Genomic DNA, 22630 nt, shown 5'->3' with positions numbered 1-22630 from the left:
AGCCTGAGGGTGACAGACTGTGGGTGACAGACTGAGGGTGACAAACTGAGGGTGATAGCCTGAGGGTGACAGCCTGAGGGTGACAGACTGAGGGTGACAAACTGAGGGTGACAACCTGACCCTGCTGTGGGTGACAGCCTGAGCTGTGCTGTGGGTGACAGCCTGAGCCCTGCTGTGGGTGACAGCCTGAGCCTTGCTGTGGGTGACAGCCTGAGCCTTGCTGTGGGTGACAGCCTGAGCCCTGCTGTGGGTGACAGCCTGAGCCTTGCTGTGGGTGACAGCCTGAGCCCTGCTGTGGGTGACAGCCTGAGCCGTGCTGTGGGTGACAGCCTGAGTCGTGCTGTGGGTGACAGCCTGAGTCGTGCTGTGGGTGACAGCCTGAGCCCTGCTGTGGGTGACAGCCTGAGTCGTGCTGTGGGTGACAGCCTGAGCTGTGCTGCGGGTGACAGCTCTGCTTCCAGAGAGGATGCGGAAGGAAGCGGGATGCAGCCAAAGTCTGTGGCTGCAGCGTCTCGGTCGTATGGAATCATGGAATGGGTTGGGTTTGAAGGGACCTTAAAGCTCCTCCGGCTCCAACCCCTGCCAGGGCAGGGACCCCTTCCACTGGAGCAGGGGGCTCCGAGCCCCTGTGTCCAACCTGGCCTTGGGCACTGCCAGGGATGGGGCAGCCACAGCTTCTCCGAGCAACCCATTCCAGTGCCTTGGAAGTGAACGGGCTTTGAGGTCCCTCCCAACCCAACCCATTCCGTGCTCCTGTGATCGTTCCCCATCGCTCTGAGCGCCAGCACTCTTTGCCCTTCGGAGCGCCGTCAGCTCCCGGATGTTTCCAGCAGAGCCTTTGTGCCAGGCCAAGTGGGTGCCCTGCAGCAGAGCCCACCTTAGGCGAGCCCTGGTCCCCTCCGTGTCGCGTGGGGCTGGACCCACGGTGTGATGGGCTCAGGGAACGCATCCCCCCGTGTACGCAGGTCCTCACCTCCCTGTGGACCGGAGGGTGCCGGGCACTGGCTCCAGCCATTGCCTGTGCCCTGTGTGGCTGCATCCACAGCCACAAAGCACATCTAAGGCTGGATGTGCCTTAGAGCCCTTGGGGTGCGTGGGGTTGGGGTTAACCCCTCGCCAGGGGCAGAGGTGCTGCAGGGAGCCCTCGGAGCTGCTTCTCCAGGCTCCCGCTGGCTGCTCCGGAGCCGCGCTTGGCAGCTTGGGGAGGCTCTGCCCTCGCTTCCAGCCTCATCCTCCGGGAGTTCCGGCCTTGTTCCAGGCTATTCTTAGTGCTGCGAGAGGAAAACAAAGGCTGGAGGAGCCCACAGAGGCACCAGGGAAAGCAGCAGCGACCGGGAAGGGCTTCGGCAGCATTTGACAGCTCATTTATCACATCCCAGGGGCGAGGAAAGGCCGGTTCCTTACCCACGTAAAGCCACTGGAGCGGGGGCACTGGGAGCAGAGCCCCCGTCTGGAACCGTGGTGGGCTCTGCCTTAGGATCATGGAATGGGGTGGGATGAAGGGAGCTTAAAGCTCCTCCAGCTCCAACTGCGGGCAGGGACCCCTTCCACTGGAGCAGGGGGCTCCGAGCCCCTGTGTCCAACCTGGCCTCGAGCACTGCCAGGGATGGAGCATCCCCAACTTCTCCCTTCAACCCATTCCAGTGCCCCAGCACCCTCATGGGGAAGAACTCCCCAAGATCCCATCACCTCTTCCCTCTTCCTCCCCATCCCATCCCTGCCTCCCTTGGCCCAAGCCCCTCTCCAGGCTCCCTGCATCCCCTTTGGGCACTGGAGCCGCTCTCAGGTCCTGCTGTGGGTGGTGGTGCTGGGCTCTGCGCAGTGTTCTATTGGGGCCATGTGTTAGGATGAAGTTAGCTCCTGACCTGCTGGGGCAGGTTGGTGGTGGCTGCTCCGGGCTTGCGCCGTGGCTGCTGTGGTGCTGGCGGCACCATTCCCCGGTGGCACTTTCCATGTCCCCTGGGGTCTCCTGCGCAGCAGCTCCGCGCTCTGCATGCGGATCCCCCCATGCGAGCGATGCTCCTGCTGCCTTTGTGGCTTTGGGCTCCTGCTGCCAGAACTGGCTGTTCTCCTCAGGCTCTTCCCACTTCCCGACTCCTGGACGGGCTGATCCCGGCCGGACCCTGTGCCATAACACTGGGAATGCTGAAGGAAACCTGAAGCAACCGGTTGCCTCCCAGGGAAGGGGGGAAGGAGCCAGAAACAGCCGCGCTTCTCCAGCAGCATCTGGAGTCCACACAGCACCAGGGACACGAACCAGAACGTGCTGAGCTCCGTCCATGGAAGTGGGGCTGGAGGAGCCTCCATGTTGCTGGGGCAGGCTCCTGTCTGGGGCAGCAAGGCCATTCCAACAGGGAAGCATCAGGGTGCAAGCGCCTCCAGGTCCTGTTGTGTGGAACGCCAATGTGCCAAGGGGAACCAGCAGCTCTTCAGCGGCACATCTTAGAAGTGGGATCCCCCACATCCCGGATCCCCCCCATCCCAGATGAGGGAGACCCCCCTGGTCCCTCTCTGGCTGCTCCCTCCTGCTGACGGAGGTGGACGCCTTGGCCTTGGGCTTTGCTTGGTGGAGCTGCTCAGGATGACCCTGAAGGGACTTCGTGCTGGTCCCCATGGCTTACACCACTGGTGATGCTCCGCGCTGCTCCCTTGGGATCACAACAGTGGGTACCACACAGCACCGGTGTCCTCAGGGAGGGAGCAGAGCTCCTTCATCACCGCTCCCAGATGTGCTGGGCTTCAGATCCCTGCTTGGTCTTCAGGGGTGTGGAAAACCCCTGGAGAATGGAGCGAATGGGGGGGGAGAAGCTCCCCAGGACCCGACCCAGAACCCCCCCGTGTGCTGGGTGCACCCAGAGCAGGAGCAGCAGTGCAGGGAGGGGATCCTGCCCCTCTGCTGCATGAAGGGGAGACCTGAGAGCAGCTCCAGGGCCCGAAGGGGCTGCAGGGAGCCTGGAGAGGGGCTTGGGCCAAGGGAGGCAGGGATGGGATGGGGAGGAAGAGGGAAGAGTTGATGGGATCTTGGGGAGTTCTTCCCCATGAGGGTGCTGGGGCACTGGCAGGGGGTGAAGGGAGAAGTTGGGGATGCTCCATCCCTGGCAGTGCTCGAGGCCAGGTTGGACACAAGGGTTTGGAGCTGGAACAGCTTTAAGCTCCCTTCATCCCAGCCCAGTCTGTGCTCTCTGCCTGCCCAAGGGCAGGGACCAGTGCGTGGCTCTGTGCGAGCACCAGCCGGTGTCCGTGGCTGCGCATCCATGAAGGCACTGATGGATGGGGGGGGATCAGGCTTTGTCCGACGCGCGGAGCCACCGCGGGATGTGGAATTCCAGCCCGGTCCCAGGAGCTGGTTCCAATATCAAAGTCATTTCCTGTCCGCGTGTTGGATTCTGAGGCTTCATCATCTTTAAATGCCGGAGCGAGCTGGTGGAGGTGAATATGATCGTTTGGCAGGAAAGGGAGCTTGGAAGAGCCGGGCTCTTGCTGGAGAGGAAGGAAGTGTCTATAGGACACTGTGGAAAAAGCAGAGCTTGGAAATGAGCCGCTTGAAGCAGCTCCGGTTGCGCGGGGGCTTAACCCCCTGCACTCACTGCTCGTGGGGAGCAGGAGCGCCTGGGATGGGGCTGGCAGTGGGATCCTTGGGAAGGCTGGAGCGGAGCTGGTGTCCGTAACCCGGAGCTGGTGCGAGGCTCACGGGCCCGGGTTGCGCATGAGCATCCTGCGGAAGGGTTTTGTCGCTGTTCGCTTGGGCCGCAAGGAGATGAATCCCGCTGGAGCTTTCCTAGGCTACGTGGCAGGATAGGGTGCGGGTTTGAGCTGTGGGGCTGATGGAATCAGAGAAGCACAGGACCGGGGGTCAGGACTTGGCTGGGTGCTCGCGCTCAAAGGGTTGTGGTCCATGGCTCAGTGTCCGAGTGGAGAGCAGTGATGAGGGATGCTCCTCAGGGCTCCGTGGTGGCAGTGGCCCTGTTCCGTGTCTCTGCGGGCCCCATGGGCAGTGGGATTGAGCCCCCTCAGCGAGGCAGCGCTGGCCCCGAGCTGCTGGTGCAGGGACACTGGGGGAAAGGGCTGGGATCGGAGGGGTCGGGACAGGGGGGAACCTCCTGGGGCTCAACCGGGCCAAGGGCAAGGTCCTGGCCCTGGCTCGGGGCCATCCCAGCCCGGATCCAGGCTGGGGCAGAGGGGCTGGAGCCTGAGGAGCAGGACCGGGGGTGCTGGGGGGGGGAGAAGCTCAACACGACCCCATCCCTGGCAGTGCCCAAGGCCAGGTTGGATGGAGATGGAGCCCCCTGCTCCAGTGGAAGGGGTCCCTGCCCATGCAGGGCTTGGAGCTGGAGGAGCTTTAAGCTCCCTTCAACCCAAACCGGTCTTTATTCCACACTGAGACCCTCTTCCTAAGTGATGTTTTCTTTGTGTGTGTGGCAGAGACTTTCCCTTCGCTTCCATGGAAGGCTGGGATCTATCCATGGCTCACATTCGGGCTGTTATGACAGGATAACGTATGTTTCCCATATGTTGCGCTGGGCTTGCAGCAAAATAATCCCTGCCTATAAAACCTTAAGGCCAAAACCCCTTTGTTAGAGTAGTTCTGGGCTTCTTGCCCGCCGGCCCGTCGTGCTGGACGGGATTCAGGACACACGTCACGGGGTAGATGAAGTAGCGCTGAGCTCTGGGCTGAAGCTCTCCCATAACTCATCCCAGCCCCAGGCACCCGCCTGGCCCGGGACCAGGAGCTGCTTCTGCTGCTGCTCTATGGCTGCCAGATGGGCTGCAGGCAGGACAGGAGCCTCCTAAGCCTGACCTAATCTAACCTGACCTAACCTGACCTCACCTAACCCAGCCTGCGGCTGCCAGATGGGCTGCAGGCAGGGCAGGCAGCTTCCTAAACCTGACCTGACCTGGCCTGACCTATCCTAACCTGACCTAACCTAATCTAATCTGACCTGACCCAATCTAACCTGACCTGACCCAACCTAACCTGACCTGACCCAATCTAACCTGACCTGACCTATCCTAACCTGACCTAACCCAATCTAACCTGACCTGACCCAATCTAACCTGACCTAACCTATCCTCACCTGGCCTGACGCAGTCTAACCTGACCTAACCCAATCTATGGCTGCCACATGGGCTGCAGGCAGGGCAGGCAGCTTCCTAAACCTGACCCAGTCTAACCTGACCTAACCCAATCTATGGCTGCCAGATGGGCTGCAGGCAGGGCAGGCAGCTTCCTAAACCTGACCTGACCTGGCCTGACCTATCCTAACCTGACCTAACCCAATCTAACCTGACCTAACCCAATCTAACCTGACCTAACCTAACCTGACCTAACCTATCCTAACCTGACCTAACCCAATCTAACCTGACCTGACCCAATCTAACCTGACCTAACCTATCCTCACCTGGCCTGACGCAGTCTAACCTGACCTAACCCAATCTATGGCTACCAGATGGGCTGCAGGCAGGGCAGGCAGCTTCCTAAACCTGACCTGACCTGGCCTAACCCAACCTAATCTAACCTGACCTGACCAAGCTTAACCTGACCTAACCGATCCTAACCTGACCTAACCTGACCTAAACCAACCTCATCTAACCTGACCTAACCCAACCTAGTCTAACCTAACTGATCCTAACCTGACCTAACCCAACCTCATCTAACCTGACTGATCCTAACCTACCTGACCTAACCTGACCTGAATCAACGTCATCTAACCTGATCTAACCCAACCTCATCTAACCTGATCAATCCTAACCTGACCTAACCCAACCTCATCTAACCTAACCGATCCTAACCTACCTGACCTAACCCAACCTCATCTAACCAAACCGATCCTAACCTGACCTAACCCAACCTCATCTAACCTAACTGATCCTAACCTGACCTAACCCAACCTCATCTAACCTAACTGATCCTAACCTACCTGACCTAACCTGACCTAACCCAACCTCATCTAACCTGACTGATCCTAACCTACCTGACCTAACCTGACCTAACCCAACCTCATGTAACCTGACCAAACCCAACCTCATCTAACCTAACTGATCCTAACCTGACCTAACCCAACCTCATCTAACCTAACTGATCCTAACCTGACCTAACCCAACCTCATCTAACCTAACCGATCCTAACCTACCTGACCTAACCTGACCTAACCCAACCTCATCTAACCTAACCGATCCTAACCTGACCTAACCCAACCTCATCTAACCTGACTGATCCTAACCTACCTGACCTAACCTGACCTAACCCAACCTCATCTAACCTAACCGATCCTAACCTACCTGACCTAACCTGACCTAACCCAACCTCATCTAACCAAACCGATCCTAACCCAATCCCACCCAGCCCCACCTAACGCCGGTGCTTCCTCTGCAGCAGCGCCGTGCAGACGCTGAAGGCGATGCTGGTCCGTGGGGGCAGCGAGGAGGTGGCCAGGGCCGTGGAGAGCGCCGGCGCCTGGGACCTGATGGCGAGTCCGGAGAGGCACCACGATGGGATCACCGCGCTGGCCGGGTGAGGAGCTGCCTCAGGGCACTGCTGCTCCTGCATCGCCTCCGGCGCCCATGCAGGGTCTTGCTGGCTTCTGCAGCATCCCTGACGGGGTGATGGTGCTGGGCTCTGCCTTGCTGCCCGCGGCGGGGTCCCACCGTGCTGCGTCTGTGTCAGTCCCGCTGGGGCTGTGCAGCAGCTCTGCAGCCATGGCATGGAATCCTGGAATGGGTTGGGATGGGAGGGACCCCAAAGCTCCTCCGGCTCCAACCACGGGCAGGGACCCCTTCCACTGGAGCAGGGGGCTCTGAGCCCCTGTGTCCAACCTGGCCTCGAGCACTGCCAGGGATGGAGCATCCCCAACTTCTCCCTTCACCCCCTGCCAGTGCCCCAGCACCCTCATGGGGAAGAACTCCCCAAGATCCCATCACCTCTTCCCTCTTCCTCCCCATCCCATCCCTGCCTCCCTTGGCCCAAGCCCCTCTCCAGGCTCCCTGCAGCCCCTTCAGGCCCTGGAGCTGCTCTCAGGTCTCCCCTTCAGGAGCCTTCTCCTCTCCAGGCTGCCCCCCCCCAGCTCTCCCAGCCTGGCTCCAGAGCAGGGATGCTCCAGCCCTCGCAGCAGCCCCGTGGCCTCCCCTGGCCTGGCTCCAGCAGCTCCACGTTCTCCCTGTCATCCAGACCTTTTGCTTCCCCATCCCATTGGAGCTCAGGCTCCCCGTTCCCTTCTAACCAAGGGATGACACCAAAAGGTCTTGGCTGGAAACTCCTTTTTCCTTTCCCTGCTGCTGCAGTGGCTTTGCAGTCCATCAGGGATCGCAGCGGCACCGATCCCTGCGGATGGCAGTGATCCCTGCGGATGGCTGCTGGCCTCTGCCTCTCCTTCCATGGCATTAGGCAATGAGGCCGAGTGACAGCCACAGCCCACGGTCGGGTATGGTGAAACCTGGTTCAGCCAAGGACCTCTCTGTCCCTCCACCCAGTGCCATTAATAGCTCTTGGATGGCTGCGGAGCTGACGAGCAGTTTGGGATTTTCCAGTATTCCCAACAAACGCCTCATTGAGCCTCCCAAACACTTGCGAGTCTCATCCACAACAGGAACCGTCCCTCCTGGCCAAGGGCTGCTGGTGCGCACCAGGCTCCGTCCTGCCCTGTGCTTCATCCCAGGCAGGAGGGGACAGCGCCAGGCCAGGGCCACCGGCTCCTCAGTCCTGGAGGCAGCGGCTGGTCCTGCAGGCAGGGGAGATGCAGGCAGTGCAGGCAGCCCGTGGCTCTGCTGGTGCCTTGTGCCCTCCCATGGCACAGGAGGAGCTGGCACTTGGCCGGAGCTCCTTGTGGCAGCCCCATGGCATGGGGCTCGGTGCCAGTGCCCCACAGAGCCCTGGGCAGAGGGACCCACCAGGGTCCTGGAAGCCCCCCTGGGGTGCCATGGCCACCAGTAGCCCCAGTGCCGCAGCCCCCCGGGTCACACGCGTGTCTCCTCCCAGTGCCATGGCCCGACACGCCGGCCCCCGCCTGCCCCTGATCGTCAAGAACCTCGTCCCAACGCTGAGCAGCGTCTTCGAGAGCCAGAGGATCACCACCGCGGCCTTCTTCGCTGAGGTGAGCAGGGCTTGTCCCTCTGTCCATCCCTCGTCCGTCCATCCATCCATCCATCCATCCATCATCCATCCCTCTGTCCATCCCTCGTCCGTCCATCCATCCATCATCCATCCCTCTGTCCATCCCTCGTCCGTCCATCCGTCGTTCATCCATCCATCCATCCATCCGTCATCCATCTGTCCATCATACATCTGTCCATCCACCTGTCCATCCATCCCTCCATCCATCCGTCATCCATCCATCCATCCGTCATCCATCCATCATCCGTCCATCCATCCATCCAGCTGTCCATCCATCCATCACCCATCTGTCAATCCATCCATCAGCCAGCCAGCCAGCCAGCTGTCCATTTATCCATCCATCCATCTGTCCATCCATCCATCATCCATCTGTCCATCCATCCATCCATTCATCCATCCATTCATCTGTCATCCATCTGTCCATCTATCCCTCCATCCATCCATTGTCCATCCATCCATCATCCATCTATCCATCCATCATCCATCCATCCATCCATCCCTCCATCCATCCATCATCCAGCCATCTGTCCATCCATCCATCCATCCTCCATCCATCCATCCATCCATCATCCATCCAACCACCCATCCATCCATCATCTGTCCAACCATCATCCATCCAGCAATCCAGCCATCTATCCATCTGCCCATCCATCTATCCCTCCATCCATCCCTCCATCCATCCATCCATCCATCCATCCATCCATCCCCCAATCCATCCATCCATCCCCCCATCCATCCATCCATCCATACACCAGTCCATCCATCCATCCACCCATCTATCCATCCACCCACCCATCCATCCATTCATCCACCCATCCATCCGTCCGTCCGTCCATCCATCCCTCCCTCCCTCCATCTGTCCATCCATCCCTCCATCCATCCCCCCATCCACCCCTCCCTCTCTCCATCTATACGTCCATCCCTCCATCCATCTATCGAATCACATAGTACATAGAATCATAGAATCAACCAGGTTTGATCTTTAAGATCATCAACTCCAAGCATTACCCCAGCCCTGCCAAGGCCACCACCAACCCATGGCACTGAGGCCTCATCTCCATGGTGTGTGAACACTTGCAGGGACGGTGACTGCAGCACTTCCCTCCCTCCCTCCATTCCCCCTCCTTCCCTCCATCCTTCCTCCCTCCCTCCCTCCCTCCATTCCTCCTCCTTCCCTCCCTCCATTCCCCCTCCTTCCCTCCCTCCTTTCTCCCTCTTTCCCTCCCTCCATCCATTGCCCTCCTTCCCTCCCTCCCTCCCTCCCTCCATTCCCCCTCCTTCTCTCCCTCCTTTCTCCCTCTTTCCCTCCCTCCATCCATTGCCCTCCTTCCCTCCCTCACTCCATTCCCCCTCCATTCCCCCTTCCCTCCCTCCCTCCCTCCATTCCCCTCCCTCCATTCCCCCTCCCTCCCCGGGCAGCAGCCTGGATCAGGGTTAAGCTGTGTCAGGTCCCCCTCTCCATCCCGGCCCTCCGGCAGGGGCTGGCAGCGCAGCAGCCGCAGGGCTCCGAGCGGGGCTCCGTGCGCCAGCGCTGCGGGCTCCATCCTGACGTACCCCCCGCAGGAATGGAGTGACTCAAGGCCCTTCCCTGCGCCAGCAGACGGGGCCCCCCCGCTCCGCACCACCTTCGGCCCGGCCCCTCCAGGAGTTCTGGTTACATAAAGGCGCTCCCGCTGCCAACAGCGCAGCTCCAGACACCCCCCCCGGCCCGTCCCGTCCCGTCCCGTCCCGTCCCGTCCCGCACCTCCGGCATTCCCAGCGCCGGGATTAGGGCTCCGTGTGTGCTTGCTGCGGGGCTGGAGCCGGGCCCGGGTCCGCCTCAGCTCCGGGGCTGTCACCTCCAGCTCTGCCGCAGTGTGGGGCCGGGCCCCCGGGTGATGGGGGGAGCTCGGCCCGGGGATGGGGGGGGAAGTGGGAAGTGAGGAGGGAGCAGCCACGGGGCTGGAGGTGGCGGCTTCGGGACCCCCCCCCCCTTCCACATGGACCCGGGGGGCGCAGGAGACACTGCCCCGGGTGACAGCGCTGCCCGGCCCGCAGGGACGGGGGCTCGGTGCCAGCGCCGCACCCATCCGGGTGCTGTGGGTGCTGTGGATGTTGTGGGTGCTGTGGGTGCTGTGGATGTTGTGGATGCTGTGGGTGCTGTGGATGTTGTGGATGCTGTGGGTGCTGTGGATGTTGTGGATGCTGTTAGTGCTGTGGGTGCTGTGGGTGCTGTGGGGCTGTTGGTGCTGTGGGTGCTGTGGGTGCTGTGGGTGCTGTTGGTGCTGTGGATGCTGTTGGTGCTGTTGGTGCAGTGGATGCTGTGGATGTGGGTGCTGTGGATGCTGTGGGTGCTGTTGGTGCTGTTGGTGCTGTGGGTGCTGTGGATGTTGTGGGTGCTGTGGGTGCTGTGGATGTTGTGGATGCTGTTAGTGCTGTGGGTGCTGTGGGTGCTGTGGGTGCTGTGGGGCTGTTGGTGCTGTGGGTGCTGTGGGTGCTGTTGGTGCTGTGGATGCTCTTGGTGTTGTAGGTGCTGTGGATGTTGTAGGTGCTGTGGATGTTGGTGCTGTGGATGTTGTGGATGCTGTGGGTGCTGTGGATGCTGTGGGTGCTGTGGGTGCTGTTGGTGCTGTGGGTGCTGTGGGTGCTGTTGGTGCTGTGGATGCTGTTGGTGCTGTTGGTGCAGTGGATGCTGTGGATGTGGGTGCTGTGGATGCTGTGGGTGCTGTTGGTGCTGTTGGTGCTGTGGGTGCTGTGGATGCTGTGGGTGCTGTTGGTGCTGTGGGTGCTGTGGGCGCTGTGGATGCTGTGGATGCTGTGGGTGCTGTTGGTGCTGTGGGTGCTGTGGGCGCTGTGGATGCTGTGGGTGCTGTTGGTGCTGTGGATGCTGTGGGTGCTGTTGGTGCCGTGGATGTTGTGGGTGCTGTGGGTGCTGTGGGTGCTGTTGGTGCTCTGGATGCTGTTGGTGCTGTGGGTGCTGTTGGTGCTGTGGGTGCTGTTGGCGCTGTGGATGCTGTGGGTGCTGTTGGCGCTGTGGATGCTGTGGATGCTGTGGGTGCTGTTGGTGCTGTGGGTGCTGTGGGTGCTGTGGGTGCTGTGGATGCTGTTGGTGCTGTTGGTGCAGTGGATGCTGTGGATGTGGGTGCTGTGGATGCTGTGGGTGCTGTTGGTGCTGTTGGTGCTGTGGGTGCTGTGGATGCTGTGGGTGCTGTTGGTGCTGTGGGTGCTGTGGGCGCTGTGGATGCTGTGGATGCTGTGGGTGCTGTTGGTGCTGTGGGTGCTGTGGGCGCTGTGGATGCTGTGGGTGCTGTTGGTGCTGTGGATGCTGTGGGTGCTGTTGGTGCCGTGGATGTTGTGGGTGCTGTGGGTGCTGTTGGTGCTGTGGGTGCTGTTGGTGCTCTGGATGCTGTTGGTGCTGTGGGTGCTGTTGGTGCTGTGGGTGCTGTTGGCGCTGTGGATGCTGTGGGTGCTGTTGGCGCTGTGGATGCTGTGGATGCTGTGGGTGCTGTTGGTGCTGTGGGTGCTGTGGGTGCTGTGGATGCTGTGGATGCTGTGGGTGCTGTGGATGCTGTGGGTGCTGTGGGTGCTGTGGGTGCTGTGGGTGCTGTGGATGTTGTGGGTGCTGTTGGTGCTCTGGATGCTGTGGATGTTGTGGGTGCTGTTGGTGCTGTGGGTGCTGTGGATACTGTGGGTGCTGTTGGTGCTGTGGGTGCTATGGGTGCTGTTGGTGCTATGGGTGCTGTGGATGCTGTTGGTGCTGTGGGTGCTGTGGATGCTGTGGGTGCTGTTGGTGCTGTGGGTGGTGTGGATGCTGTGGGTGCTGTGGGTGCTGTGGGTGCTGTTGGTGCTGTGGGTGCTGTGGGTGCTCTTGGTGCTGTTGGTGTTGTTGGTGCTGTTGGTGCTGTGGGTGCTGTTGGTGCTGTGGATGCTGTTGGTGCTGTTGGTGCTGTTGGTGCTGTGGATGCTGTGGGTGCTGTGGGTGCTGTTGCTGCTGTGGATGCTGTGGGTGCTGTTGGTGCTGTGGGTGCTATGGGTGCCGGTAGCAGTGCTGCGTGTCCAGCCCAAGCCCACGGTGCTGGGGGTGGGGCAGGCTCTGGGGTCCCAGCTCTCATGTTATGGGGTCCCTCCCAGCCCCTGGCCTCTCTGGGGTGGCAGTGGGAGCACATGGGGTGCCCCTCACTGCACTGCAGCCCGGAGCACCCTGCAGCCCCACAGCCCCTGCCTTGGGGTGACCCTTTGGTGCTGGGCTCCTGCTGACTGCTCAAACCTTCGACAAAGCAGAGCCTGATCCAGCCAGGAGGAGCCAGGGGCCAGCCGCAGACCTTGGAGCCCATCCTGCTTCCGTAGGCGGCTCTGCCCTCATCGGGGCTCCGCTGGAGCTTTGGTGGGAGCAGCCCCGGTGTTTCCCTGCAGGAGCTCTCCTGAACTGGGCTTCTTGAGCCTCAAGAGGCTCCTGGGATGGTTTGGGTTGGAAGGGACCTTAAAGCTCATCCGGCTTCTGAGCTCCGGGCTGAGCCAGCACGGAGCGAGGGCTTGAGGGGATCTGGGGCAGCCCAGGTCCACCGGGGCTCTTCCCGGGTGTGAAGGGTTAAGAGCATCCCAACCTCAGCTGTTGCCTCCACTGCGGTCCATGTGCCCTGTGCTGGTCCATGTGCCGTGTCCTGGATCCATGTGCCCTGTGCCGGTCCATGTGCCCTGTGCCGGGTCCATGTGCCCTGTCCTGGATCCATGTGCCCTGTGCCGGTCCATGTGCCCTGTGCCGGGTCCATGTGCCCTGTGCCGGTCCATGTGCCCTGTCCCGGGTCCATGTGCCCTGTGCCGGGTCCATGTGCCCTGTGCTGGGTCCATGTGCCCTGTCCTGGATCCATGTGCCCTGTGCCGGGTCCATGTGCCCTGTGCCGGGTCCATGTGCCCTGTCCTGGATCCATGTGCCCTGTGCCGGGTCCATGTGCCCTGTCCTGGATCCATGTGCCCTGTGCCGGGTCCATGTGCCCTGTGCCGGTCCATGTGCCCTGTGCTGGGTCCATGTGCCCTGTGCCTGCTCCATGTGCCCTGTGCCAGCTCCATGTGCCCTGTGCCGGGTCCATGTGCCCTGTGCCGGTCCATGTGCCCTGTGCTGGGTCCATGTGCCCTGTGCCTGCTCCATGTGCCCTGTGCCGGTCCATGTGCCCTGTGCCGGGTCCATGTGCCCTGTGCCGGTCCATGTGCCCTGTCCTGGATCCATGTGCCCTGTGCCTGCTCCCTGTGCCCTGTGCCAGCTCCATGTGCCCTGTGCCGGGTCCATGTGCCCTGTCCTGGATCCATGTGCCCTGTGCCTGCTCCATGTGCCCTGTGCCAGCTCCATGTGCCCTGTGCCGGTCCATGTGCCCTGTGTCGGGTCCATGTGCCCTGTGCCGGTCCATGTGCCCTGTGCCAGCTCCATGTGCCCTGTGCCTGCTCCATATGCCCTGTCCCAGGTCCATGTGCCCTGTGCCGGCTCCATGTGCCCTGTGCCGGCTCCCTGTGCCTGTCCCGGCGCTGCTGACCCTCTCCTGTGCCGCAGCTCCTCAGCAGTAACGTGGTGAACGACCTGATGCTGCTGGAGACGGTGATGGAGACCCTGGCCGGGCGGCAGAAGGACCCCTGCACGCTGGTGCGGATGCTGGTGCTGCGCGGGCTCGGCAACATCGCCGCGGGCTCCCCGGAGAAGGTGAGAGCGGGTCCGGCCCTGCAGGGATTGGTGTGGGGTGGGGGGACACAGGGGAGCACGAGGCCACCGGGGATGCTGCTGGTCCAAGGCAATGGGGAGCTGGGGCAGCAGCACTGGGGCATCCGCGCTCGGTGATGGCAGCTCCCAAACCGAGGTGGCAGCTGCCCCACAGGAGCAGCATCGCGGCCGTGCCGGAGCTGTGATCCCACCGCTCCCTGCTGCTCCAGGGGGGTTGAATCATGGAGTCAGGGAATGGGTTGGGTTGGGAGGGAGCTTAAAGCTCCTCCAGCTCCAGCCCTTGCCATGGGCAGGGACCCCTTCCACTGGAGCAGGGGGCTCCGAGCCCCTGTGTCCAACCTGGCCTTGAGCACTGCCAGGGATGGAGCATCCCCAGCTTCTCCCTTCAACCCCTTCCAATGCCCCAGCACCCTCATAGGGAAGAACTTCCCAAGATCCCATCCAACTCTTCCCTCCTCATCCCATCCTTACGTGGTCCTAAGCCCCTCTCCAGGTTTCCTGTAGCTGAATGGATCCCATAAAGCAAAGCCATTCCCTGTCCCAGCAGTGCGGTTCAGGCAGGAACTGGTATCCCCACTCTCCAAAGGGTTGCGGCTTTGCAAGGAGGGTAGGGAAGAGCCCATGGGATTAAGGCTCTTGCACTCTGCTCTGCATCCCATTGGAGAGCTGCAGTAAAGCAGTTGGTGACCGCAGGGCCTGTCCCGAGCTGGAGATGCTTTGCTGTGATGGGCGCAGTTCATCCTCCAGCTCTTCCCATCTTGGAGCCGTGTGTGGAGCAGGAGAACCCCTGGAGCAGGCCTATCCCTGCAATGTTCACCCCAATGGGACCACTCTTGCTGCCTCTCCCCTTGCAGGTGAGGAAGCACGGGGCCAAGCTGCTGGCTTCCATGGTCAACGGCATGGATGACAAGGACGATCCCCACAACCTGGTTGCGCTGGAGGCCATGTCCAGTCTCTCCAAGCTTCTGGATCACGTGGAAGAGCGAGACATCCAGGCCATGCTCCTGCACATCGCCATCAGGATCCGGCCCTTCTTTGACAGTGTAAGCCTGGGCCAAAGCCACTGCTGGGGTGTCTGGGGGAGCTGTCCGGAGCGGCTGTCATGGGATCATGGACTTCGGGTGGGAAAGGACCTTAAAGCTCCTCCGGCTCCAACCGCGGGCAGGGACCCCTTCCACTGGAGCAGGGGGCTCCAAGCCCCTGTGTCCAACCTGGCCTCGAGCACTGCCAGGGATGGAGCATCCCCAACTTCTCCCTTCACCCCCTGCCAGGGCCCCAGCACCCTCATGGGGAAGAACTCCCCAAGACCCCATCACCTCTTCCCTCTTCCTCCCCATCCCATCCCTGCCTCCCTTGGCCCAAGACCCTCTCCAGGCTCCCTGCAGCCCCTTCAGGCCCTGGAGCCGCTCTCAGGTCTCCCCTTCAGGACCCTTCCCTTCTCCAGGCTGCCCCCCCCCAGCTCTCCCAGCCTGCCCCCAGGGGCCTCCATCATCTCAGATACCTTTCAAAGCACATCCCTAAGCCGAGGTCCTACAGTGGGGCCAGGGCAGGAGGTGCTGAGCGCTCCCCATCGACAGCAGCGTTTCTGCTGCTGCTGCTGCAGCCTGGGTGCTGGAGCTGGGTGCTGGGTGCTGGGAGCTGGGTGCTGGGTGCTGGGTGCTGGGTGATGGGAGCTGGGTGCTGGGTGCTGGGAGCCAGGTGCTGGGTGCTGGGTGCTGGGAGCTGGGTGCTGGGAGCTGGGTGCTGGGAGCTGGGTGCCGGGTGTCGGGTGCTGGGTGCTGGGTGCCGGGTGCTGGGAGCCGGGTGCCGGGTGCCGGGTGCCAGGTGCCGGATGCCGGGTGCCGGGTACCGGGTGCCGGGTGCCAGGTGCTGGGAGCCGGGTGCTGGGTGCTGGGTGCTGGGTGCCGGGTGCTGGGTGCTGGGTTCCGGGTGCCGGGTGCCGGGAGCCGTTGTCCCGGGCAGGATGTGCCCAGCGCAGCTCTCTCCCTCTGAGCGCCCCGGTTCCCTGTGCCCAGGAGCAGCCCGAGCTCCGCCACTCCTCCATCGTCCTCTTCGGCCACCTGAGCCGCTGCAGCCGCGGCCGCTGCGACCTCTTCTTGGAGCAGATCCTCAACGGGCTCGTGGCGCTGCTGCTGCACCTGCAGGACCCGCAGCCGGACGTGGTCAACGTGAGTACCCCCGCGCCGCTGCCCGGCCGCGATGGGGACCCCCCCCCCCCAAAACACACTGCAGCCCCCGTTCTCTGCCCAGGCCTGCAAGTTCGCGCTGCGCATGTGTGGCCCCAGCATGGGCTGCGAGGGGCTCCGGGCCATGTTCCGCAACCACCTGCGGGAGGGCAGGAGCCTGCACTACGGGGAGTTCATCAACGACGTCTGCAAGCACCTGGTGAGTGCCATGGGGGGGGGACCGGCCCTGGTTCCATCCCTGTTCTGCCCCCTTTGCCCTCCCCGTGGGGCTCGCAGGAGCCGTTGCCGTGGGGCAATGGGATTTCCCTGCCGCCCCTGCCCCAGATGCAGAGCTACCCGGAGATGCTGAACCGCCTGATCCTCACCAACCTCTTCTACTTCAAGAGCAACTGGGTGGACATCCGAGCGGCAGCGCCCATGTTCATCGGTGAGGCTGAGCAGGGCCCTGCCGTGCCTTGGTGATGGGCAGTGCCCATCCAGAGCCGGGGATGCAGCACTGGGCTGCACAGGTGATGGGGCCTGGACCAACCTGGAAGATGCTCCAAGGACTCCAAGCGAATCCCTGCTCTGGGGCCAGGCTGGGAGAGCTGGGGGGGGGGCAGCCTGGGGAAGGGAAAGGGCCTGAAGGGGAGACCTGAGAGCAGCTCCAGGGCCTGAAGGGGCTGCAGGGAGCCTGGAGAGGGGCTTGGGCCAAGGGAGGCAGGGATGGGATGGGGAGGGAGAGGGAAGAGGGGATGGGGTCTTGGGGAGTTCTTCCCCATGAGGGTGCTGGGGCACTGGCAGGGGGTGAAGGGAGAAGTTGGGGATGCTCCATCCCTGGCAGTGCTCGAGGCCAGGTTGGACCCAGGGGCTCGGAGCCCCCTGCTCCAGTGGAAGGGGTCCCTGGCCGTGGTTGGAGCCGGAGGAACTTTAAGGCTCCTTCCCACCCAAACCTTCCATGGTTCGAGGTGAGGCTCCTCGGTGGCACCCGCACCGAGCCCGCACCCTGGAATCTCTCCTCAGGCTTCCTGGTGCTGCACGTGGATGAGGATCACTGTCAGCAAGTGGATCTTGACCAGCTCCTTTCGGGTGAGTCACGAGCACCGGAGCCGGGGCTCAGGCCTGTGGGATGGGGCTCCCCAGCCCCTGCAGTGCCGGCGGCTCCTGCTCTTTGGGATGGGACCTGGTCAGGGACCTGAGGACCAGCAGCTCTTTAGGCCATCACAGTCTCGTGTTCCGTGTCCCACAATGTCCCTGCCCATGGCAGGGGGCAGGAGCTGGATGCTCTTTAAGGTCCCTTGATCCCAACCCATTCCATGACTCCATGATGTGCAGGTGCAGGGGGATGCAGGCAGCACCGGCTGCATCCCTGTGTGACCCCAGGGCACACTGGGAACATCCTTCACCTCCCGAGCAGCCGATGGAGCCGGAGCTGTGGCCGGGATGATCCCGGCACCAGCAGCAATGGGGGGGGGGGGCTGTGGGGGTCCTGCTGCTGGTGCAGGGATGCTGCAATGGCCTTTGGGTGGCACACAGGGCTGTGGCTGCAGGGTGGGCTCAGGGGGGTACCAAGTGACCCCCAGAGCCAGGCATGGTCCCCCCCCCGTGAGCTCAGCTCCATGGCTGGGGCTCAGGGGGTTTTGGTGCAGGTTTGGATGCTCAGGGGGGTTTGGTGCAGGTTTGGATGCTCAGGAGGGGCTCAGGGGGGTTTGGTGCAGGTTTGGATGCTCAGGAAGGGCTCAGGGGTGTTTGGTGCAGGTTTGGATGCTCGGAGAGGGCTAAGGGGGGTTTGGTGCAGGTTTGGATGCTCGGAGAGGGCTAAGGGGGGTTTGGTGCAGGTTTGGATGCTCAGGAGGGGCTCAGGGGGGTTTGGTGCAGGTTCGGATGCTCAGGAGGGGTTTGGTGCAGGTTTGGATGCTCAGGAGGGGTTTGGTGCAGGTTTGGATGCTCAGGGGGGGTTTGGTGCAGGTTTGGATGCTCAGGAGGGGTTCAGGGGGGTTTGGTGCAGGTTTGGATGCTCAGGAGGGGCTCAGGGGGTTTTGGTGCAGGTTTGGATGCTCGGGGAGCGCTCAGGGGGGTTTGGTGCAGGTTTGGATGCTCAGGAGGGGCTCAGGGGGGTTTGGTGCAGGTTTGGATGCTCGGGGAGGGCTCAGGGGGGGGTTTGGTGCAGGTTTGGATGCTCAGGAGGGGCTCAGGGGGGGTTGGTGCAGGTTTGGATGCTCAGGAGGGGCTCAGGGGGGTTTGGTGCAGGTTTGGATGCTCAGGAGGGGCTCAGGGGGGGTTTGGTGCAGGTTTGGATGCTCAGGAGGGGCTCAGGGGGGTTTGGTGCAGGTTTGGATGCTCAGGAAGGGCTCAGGGGGGTTTGGTGCAGGTTTGGATGCTCAGGAAGGGCTCAGGGGGGTTTGGTGCAGGTTTGGATGCTCAGGAGGGGCTCAGGGGGGTTTGGTGCAGATTTGGATGCTCAGGGGTTTTGGTGCAGCTTTGGATGCTCAGGAGGGGCTCAGGGGGGTTTGGTGCAGGTTTGGATGCTCAGGAGGGGCTCAGGGGGGTTTGGTGCAGGTTTGGATGCTCAGGAGGGGCTCAGGGGGGTTTGGTGCAGGTTTGGATGCTCAGGAGGGGCTCAGGGGGTTTTGGTGCAGATTTGGATGCTCAGGGGGTTTTGGTGCAGGTTTGGATGCTCAGGGAGCGCTCAGGGGGTTTTGGTGCAGGTTTGGATGCTCAGGAGGGGCTCAGGGGGGTTTGGTGCAGGTTTGGATGCTCAGGAGGGGTTTTGTGCAGGTTTGGATGCTCAGGAGGGGCTCAGGGGGGTTTGGTGCAGATTTGGATGCTCAGGGGGTTTTGGTGCAGGTTTGGATGCTCAGGAGGGGCTCAGGGGGGTTTTGGTGCAGGTTTGGATGCTCAGTGGGGTTTGGTGCAGGTTCGGATGCTCAGGAAGGGCTCAGGGCGCGTTTGCAGCGTCCGAGGCAGCGCGGGGGGCTCCTTGCGCAGGGCCCTGAGAAGCCCCCTTGCCGCCGGTGGCATTTTGGAGCGGAGTTAAGTAATTTTCCTGGATTTCAGGGATTTTTTCCCTGTCACCGGTGACCTCATAGCATGCAGTAATGCTCGGAAACTGCCCGAGCGTGCCAGAGGCAGCTTAAAAAACACTAAAAAAGGAAAAACTATCTTTCCGTTGGCTCCCCGAGCCCCTCGCAGGAGAAAAAGGGGCCTTTTCTGTGTGCAACAAGTGAAAGAGAATCTGCCTGCGGGTGAGTAATGGCTGGAGCCAGCAGCTCGGATCGGGTTGCTCGAGCTTCCCGTGTTGAGCCGGCTCCAAGGGGGGCTGGAACGCGGCGTTTGCGTCCGCCCCCGGCGGCCGGGCTGGGTGCGGGTGGCCCCGCTGGGGCCGGGCAGGACGGGAGCCGCAGTGAGCGGGCCAGGGGGGGACCCCGTCGGGGCTGCGCAGGAGGGGAAGCACCGGGAACCGCTCCAGGCGCTGGGAGCGGGGTCGATGGGAGGATGCGGCCGGCGCTGCCTGCGCCGCTCCCGGCCCCGGCCCCCAGCGCAGGGGCCCTTCTGCACCCCCGGGAGCGGGGGGGGGGGGTCCAGCCCTTGGGGTGTGATGGGGATGGAGCTGGTAGAGGATCCGGTACCCCTGGGTTCGATTCAGAGTCATGGAGCCATGGGATGGGGTGGGATGAAGGGAGCTGAAAGCTCCCCCAGCTCCAACCACGAGCAGGGGGCTCCGAGCCCCTGTGTCCAACCTGGCCTCGAGCACTGCCAGGGATGGAGCATCCCCAACTTCTCCCTTCACCCCCTGCCAGTGCCCCAGCACCCTCATGGGGAAGAACTCCCCAAGATCCCATCACCTCTTCCCTCTTCCTCCCCATCCCATCCCTGCCTCCCTTGGCCCAAGCCCCTCTCCAGGCTCCCTGCAGCCCCTTCAGGCCCTGGAGCTGCTCTCAGGTCCCGCAGGATCCCCCCCACTGGGGCCCACACGGCCCAGCCTGGGGCAAGGGTTTGGGTCCTACCCCCCCCCCTCACCCCAAGCCCCCCCCCAGCCTCTCTGTGCTCTGCTCCTCCCAGCTCTGAACCTGCTCCTGAAGGATCCTGTCCCCTCCGTCCGTGTGAAGGTGGCCGAGACCCTGGGCCGCCTGGTCCGGATCCTCTGAGCCCCGGCTCCACTGCAGGGATCCAGGGCCCTGCCGCGCATCTGCCTCCATCGGCAGCTCCATCCTTCCCCCCCGTCCCGGACCACGGTGGGCATTGGTTGTTCAATGGGACGGGGGGGTCCTCGGTGGCTGTGGGTGCTGGGATGGGGCTGCTGGAGCAGTGCCCTTGCTGAGGATGGAGCCCCCAAACCCGTCCCCCGTCCCCCCCCCCCGCCTTGCTGCTGCTGATCCTGGGTCCCCATCCCTGGGTGCTGTCGGTGGTTAACCCCCCCCGGTACTTGTACATAGGTGTATTTTTAAATAAAGCTCTTTGCTCCTCAAGCTTTGGGGGTGAAGGGGGTGGTGGGGCCCCCCCTGAGGTGGGCTATGGGGAGGGAGCAGCGTGGGACGTGCCTGTGCAGCATCTCCTCCGGAGGAAGATGCTCGGTCTCCCAAAGGGGATATCCAGGCTCTACCCATGGGGTGCCCCAGCGCTGGTCCTGCCCCTTGTGAGTGGTGCTGGTGCTGCCCCGTCTCCCCCTGCTCCACGTCGTGGGCTCTGTCCCTGCTCTTGGGCATCTCTGGGGTCTTCATCTCCTGCTCCTTGGGCTCCTGGGCTGGGATCAACCCCGCTCTAGGGGGGCAGGGGGCTCGGAGGGCGCTTCCACCACAAGCAGAAGCACGGAGGGAGCTGTGGGGTGGTCCCAGAGCACAGCCTGGCTCCATCCTCCTCCTCCTCAGCACCCCCAGTGACACCCGCAGCCTGTGTCAGTAGGGCCCAGAGTGAACGAACCAGAGCAGAGGAGAGGCTGGGGGGGGTGTGGGGGGGGTCCACTCGGGGCTCGGTGGCTGGAGGTGGCCCAAGAGCTCTTGGCCCTGGCACTACCAATGGGGTGAGCTCATGGGGGCTGCTGGACCACAGGGCAGCACATGGGGGTCCTCCTCTGCGACCATGGGGACTACTGCCCCCCCCCCAGGGTGACCCTAGGAGCTATGGGGGGTTCACCCCATCTTCTGCCCCTCCTTCCATGCCATCACCTGCAGGTCAGCTCCTGCCTGCTCGGTGCCACCGGGGAACGGCAGCGGCACAACCGGAGGCACCAGCGCTGAGGGGGGGGGCTCCAGTGTCCCTGCTCCAGCCCGGCAGCAGGGGACGAAGCAGCACGGGGATGAAGCCAAAAGAGTTTAATGGGGAAAGGCGCAGGAGCGGGGCTGTCGTTCCCGGCGCTTCCAGGATGCTGGAGCCGGGTTGGGATGCGCTGGGGCTGGGCAGCAGCTACGTGTAGAGCCGGACGGTGCCGTCGGCGCCGGAGGAGAAGACCCAGGGCTGCGTGGGGTGGAAGAGCACGTCCAGGACCCCCAGGTCCAGCGTCAGCGCGTGGCCCTTGAGCACCTTGACGGGCACCAGCAGCGGGTTCTGCAGGAGGTCGCTGGGGAGGAAGAGGAGGAACGAGCTCAGGGATGGAGCAAGAGCGGAGCGGCTGGGGCGGAAAAGCCCTTTAGGGACATGGAGTCCAGCCCTGGCCTCGGCTGCACGGTTTGGGGTTCATGTCCCCCTTTCCAGCCCCCTGAGTCACCCCCCGAGGGCCCCAGCCCCACACGTACTTGTAAACCATGCCATGGCAAACGATGACGGTGCCGTCGTCCGAGGCCGAGGCGAAGAGCGGGTACCGCTTGTGGAAGGCCACGCTCCGCAGGGCGCGCTTGTGGTGCCTGCAGGGACAGGGCACGAGGACAAGGACAGGGGATGGAGGATCTGCCCCGGCGCTGAGTGCCTGGGTCCGTGCACGGCCAGGTCCATGGACCCCGCTCTGCTCTGAGCCAGGGAATGGGCTGGGATGAAGGGAGCTGAAAGCTCCTCCAGCTCCAACCCCTTCCACTGGAGCAGGCGGCTCCGAGCCCCTGGGTCCAACCTGGCCTCGAGCACTGCCAGGGATGGAGCATCCCCAACTTCTCCCTTCACCCCCTGCCAGTGCCCCAGCACCCTCATGGGGAAGAACTCCCCAAGATCCCATCACCTCTTCCCTCTTCCTCCCCATCCCATCCCTGCCTCCCTTGGCCCAAGCCCCTCTCCAGGTTCCCTGCAGCCCCTTCAGGCCCTGGAGCCGCTCTCAGGTCCCCCCTTTCCGCAGCAGAGGGGCAGGATCCCCCCAAGAGGGCACCGGGGCCAGGCTGGGACCCGCCGTGGGCAGCCCCGAGCCCCGGTGAGCTCTGCTCCCGGTCCCCAGCCCAGCCCATGAGGCACCGGCGCGCGGGGCAGGGGTCCCGGCACAGCCCCCACGGGCTCCATCCTGCTTCCAGCCCCCCCCCCCCAGAGGGAAAAGAGCCAGGAATGAGGCCTCAGGGTATCCAGTGGGGGGGTCAATGGGGAGCAGGCAGAGGTGGCCATGGGCTCACCTCAGCACCTGGTAGGGTCTGGTGGAGAGGTCCAGGTCGAACCAGGCCAGTTTGCTGTCGTAGCTGCCACAGATGATGTTGTCACCTGTAAGAGGGAACTGGGGGTTACCGGTGGACCCCCCCCACATCGTCCTGCCCGCACCCCATG

General features: G+C 62.9%; 2 protein-coding genes across 4 annotated transcripts in view; one reads left to right on the top strand and one right to left on the bottom strand.

Moving 5' to 3' along the window:
• The window catches only part of LOC136006867 (maestro heat-like repeat-containing protein family member 1), a 56178-nt gene extending 35751 nt beyond the window's left edge, over positions 1–20427 (top strand). Inside the window, exons 35-43 of one of the 2 annotated variants that reach the window (XM_065664907.1) lie at positions 6374–6511; positions 7973–8087; positions 13629–13775; positions 14648–14836; positions 15809–15961; positions 16044–16178; positions 16304–16406; positions 16982–17047; positions 20021–20427. In XM_065664907.1, coding sequence (XP_065520979.1) covers positions 6374–6511; positions 7973–8087; positions 13629–13775; positions 14648–14836; positions 15809–15961; positions 16044–16178; positions 16304–16406; positions 16982–17047; positions 20021–20106 — 1132 coding nt within the window. In that variant the 3' untranslated portion in view covers positions 20107–20427. Of the gene's footprint in view, positions 1–6373; positions 6512–7972; positions 8088–13628; positions 13776–14647; positions 14837–15808; positions 15962–16043; positions 16179–16303; positions 16407–16981; positions 17657–20020 lie in introns of those variants that run through there. The other variant, XM_065664906.1, reaches the window with a different exon arrangement.
• Positions 20428–21255: 828 nt separating this feature from the next.
• BOP1 (BOP1 ribosomal biogenesis factor) overlaps positions 21256–22630 on the bottom strand; it is a 52916-nt gene continuing 51541 nt past the window's right edge. For both annotated transcript variants that reach the window (XM_065664916.1, XM_065664917.1), the window contains 3 exons: positions 22483–22567; positions 21691–21798; positions 21256–21515 (listed from right to left, as the gene is read on the bottom strand). In XM_065664916.1, the coding sequence (XP_065520988.1) occupies positions 21362–21515; positions 21691–21798; positions 22483–22567 (347 nt within the window). In that variant the 3' untranslated portion in view covers positions 21256–21361. The remainder of the gene's footprint in view (positions 21516–21690; positions 21799–22482; positions 22568–22630) is intronic.

This window comes from Lathamus discolor, unplaced genomic scaffold, assembly GCF_037157495.1.
Source record: "Lathamus discolor isolate bLatDis1 unplaced genomic scaffold, bLatDis1.hap1 Scaffold_76, whole genome shotgun sequence".
Classification (NCBI taxonomy): domain Eukaryota; kingdom Metazoa; phylum Chordata; class Aves; order Psittaciformes; family Psittacidae; genus Lathamus; species Lathamus discolor.
The sequence above is the reverse complement of the archived record's forward strand: the minus strand, read 5'-3'. Positions and strand labels throughout refer to the sequence as shown.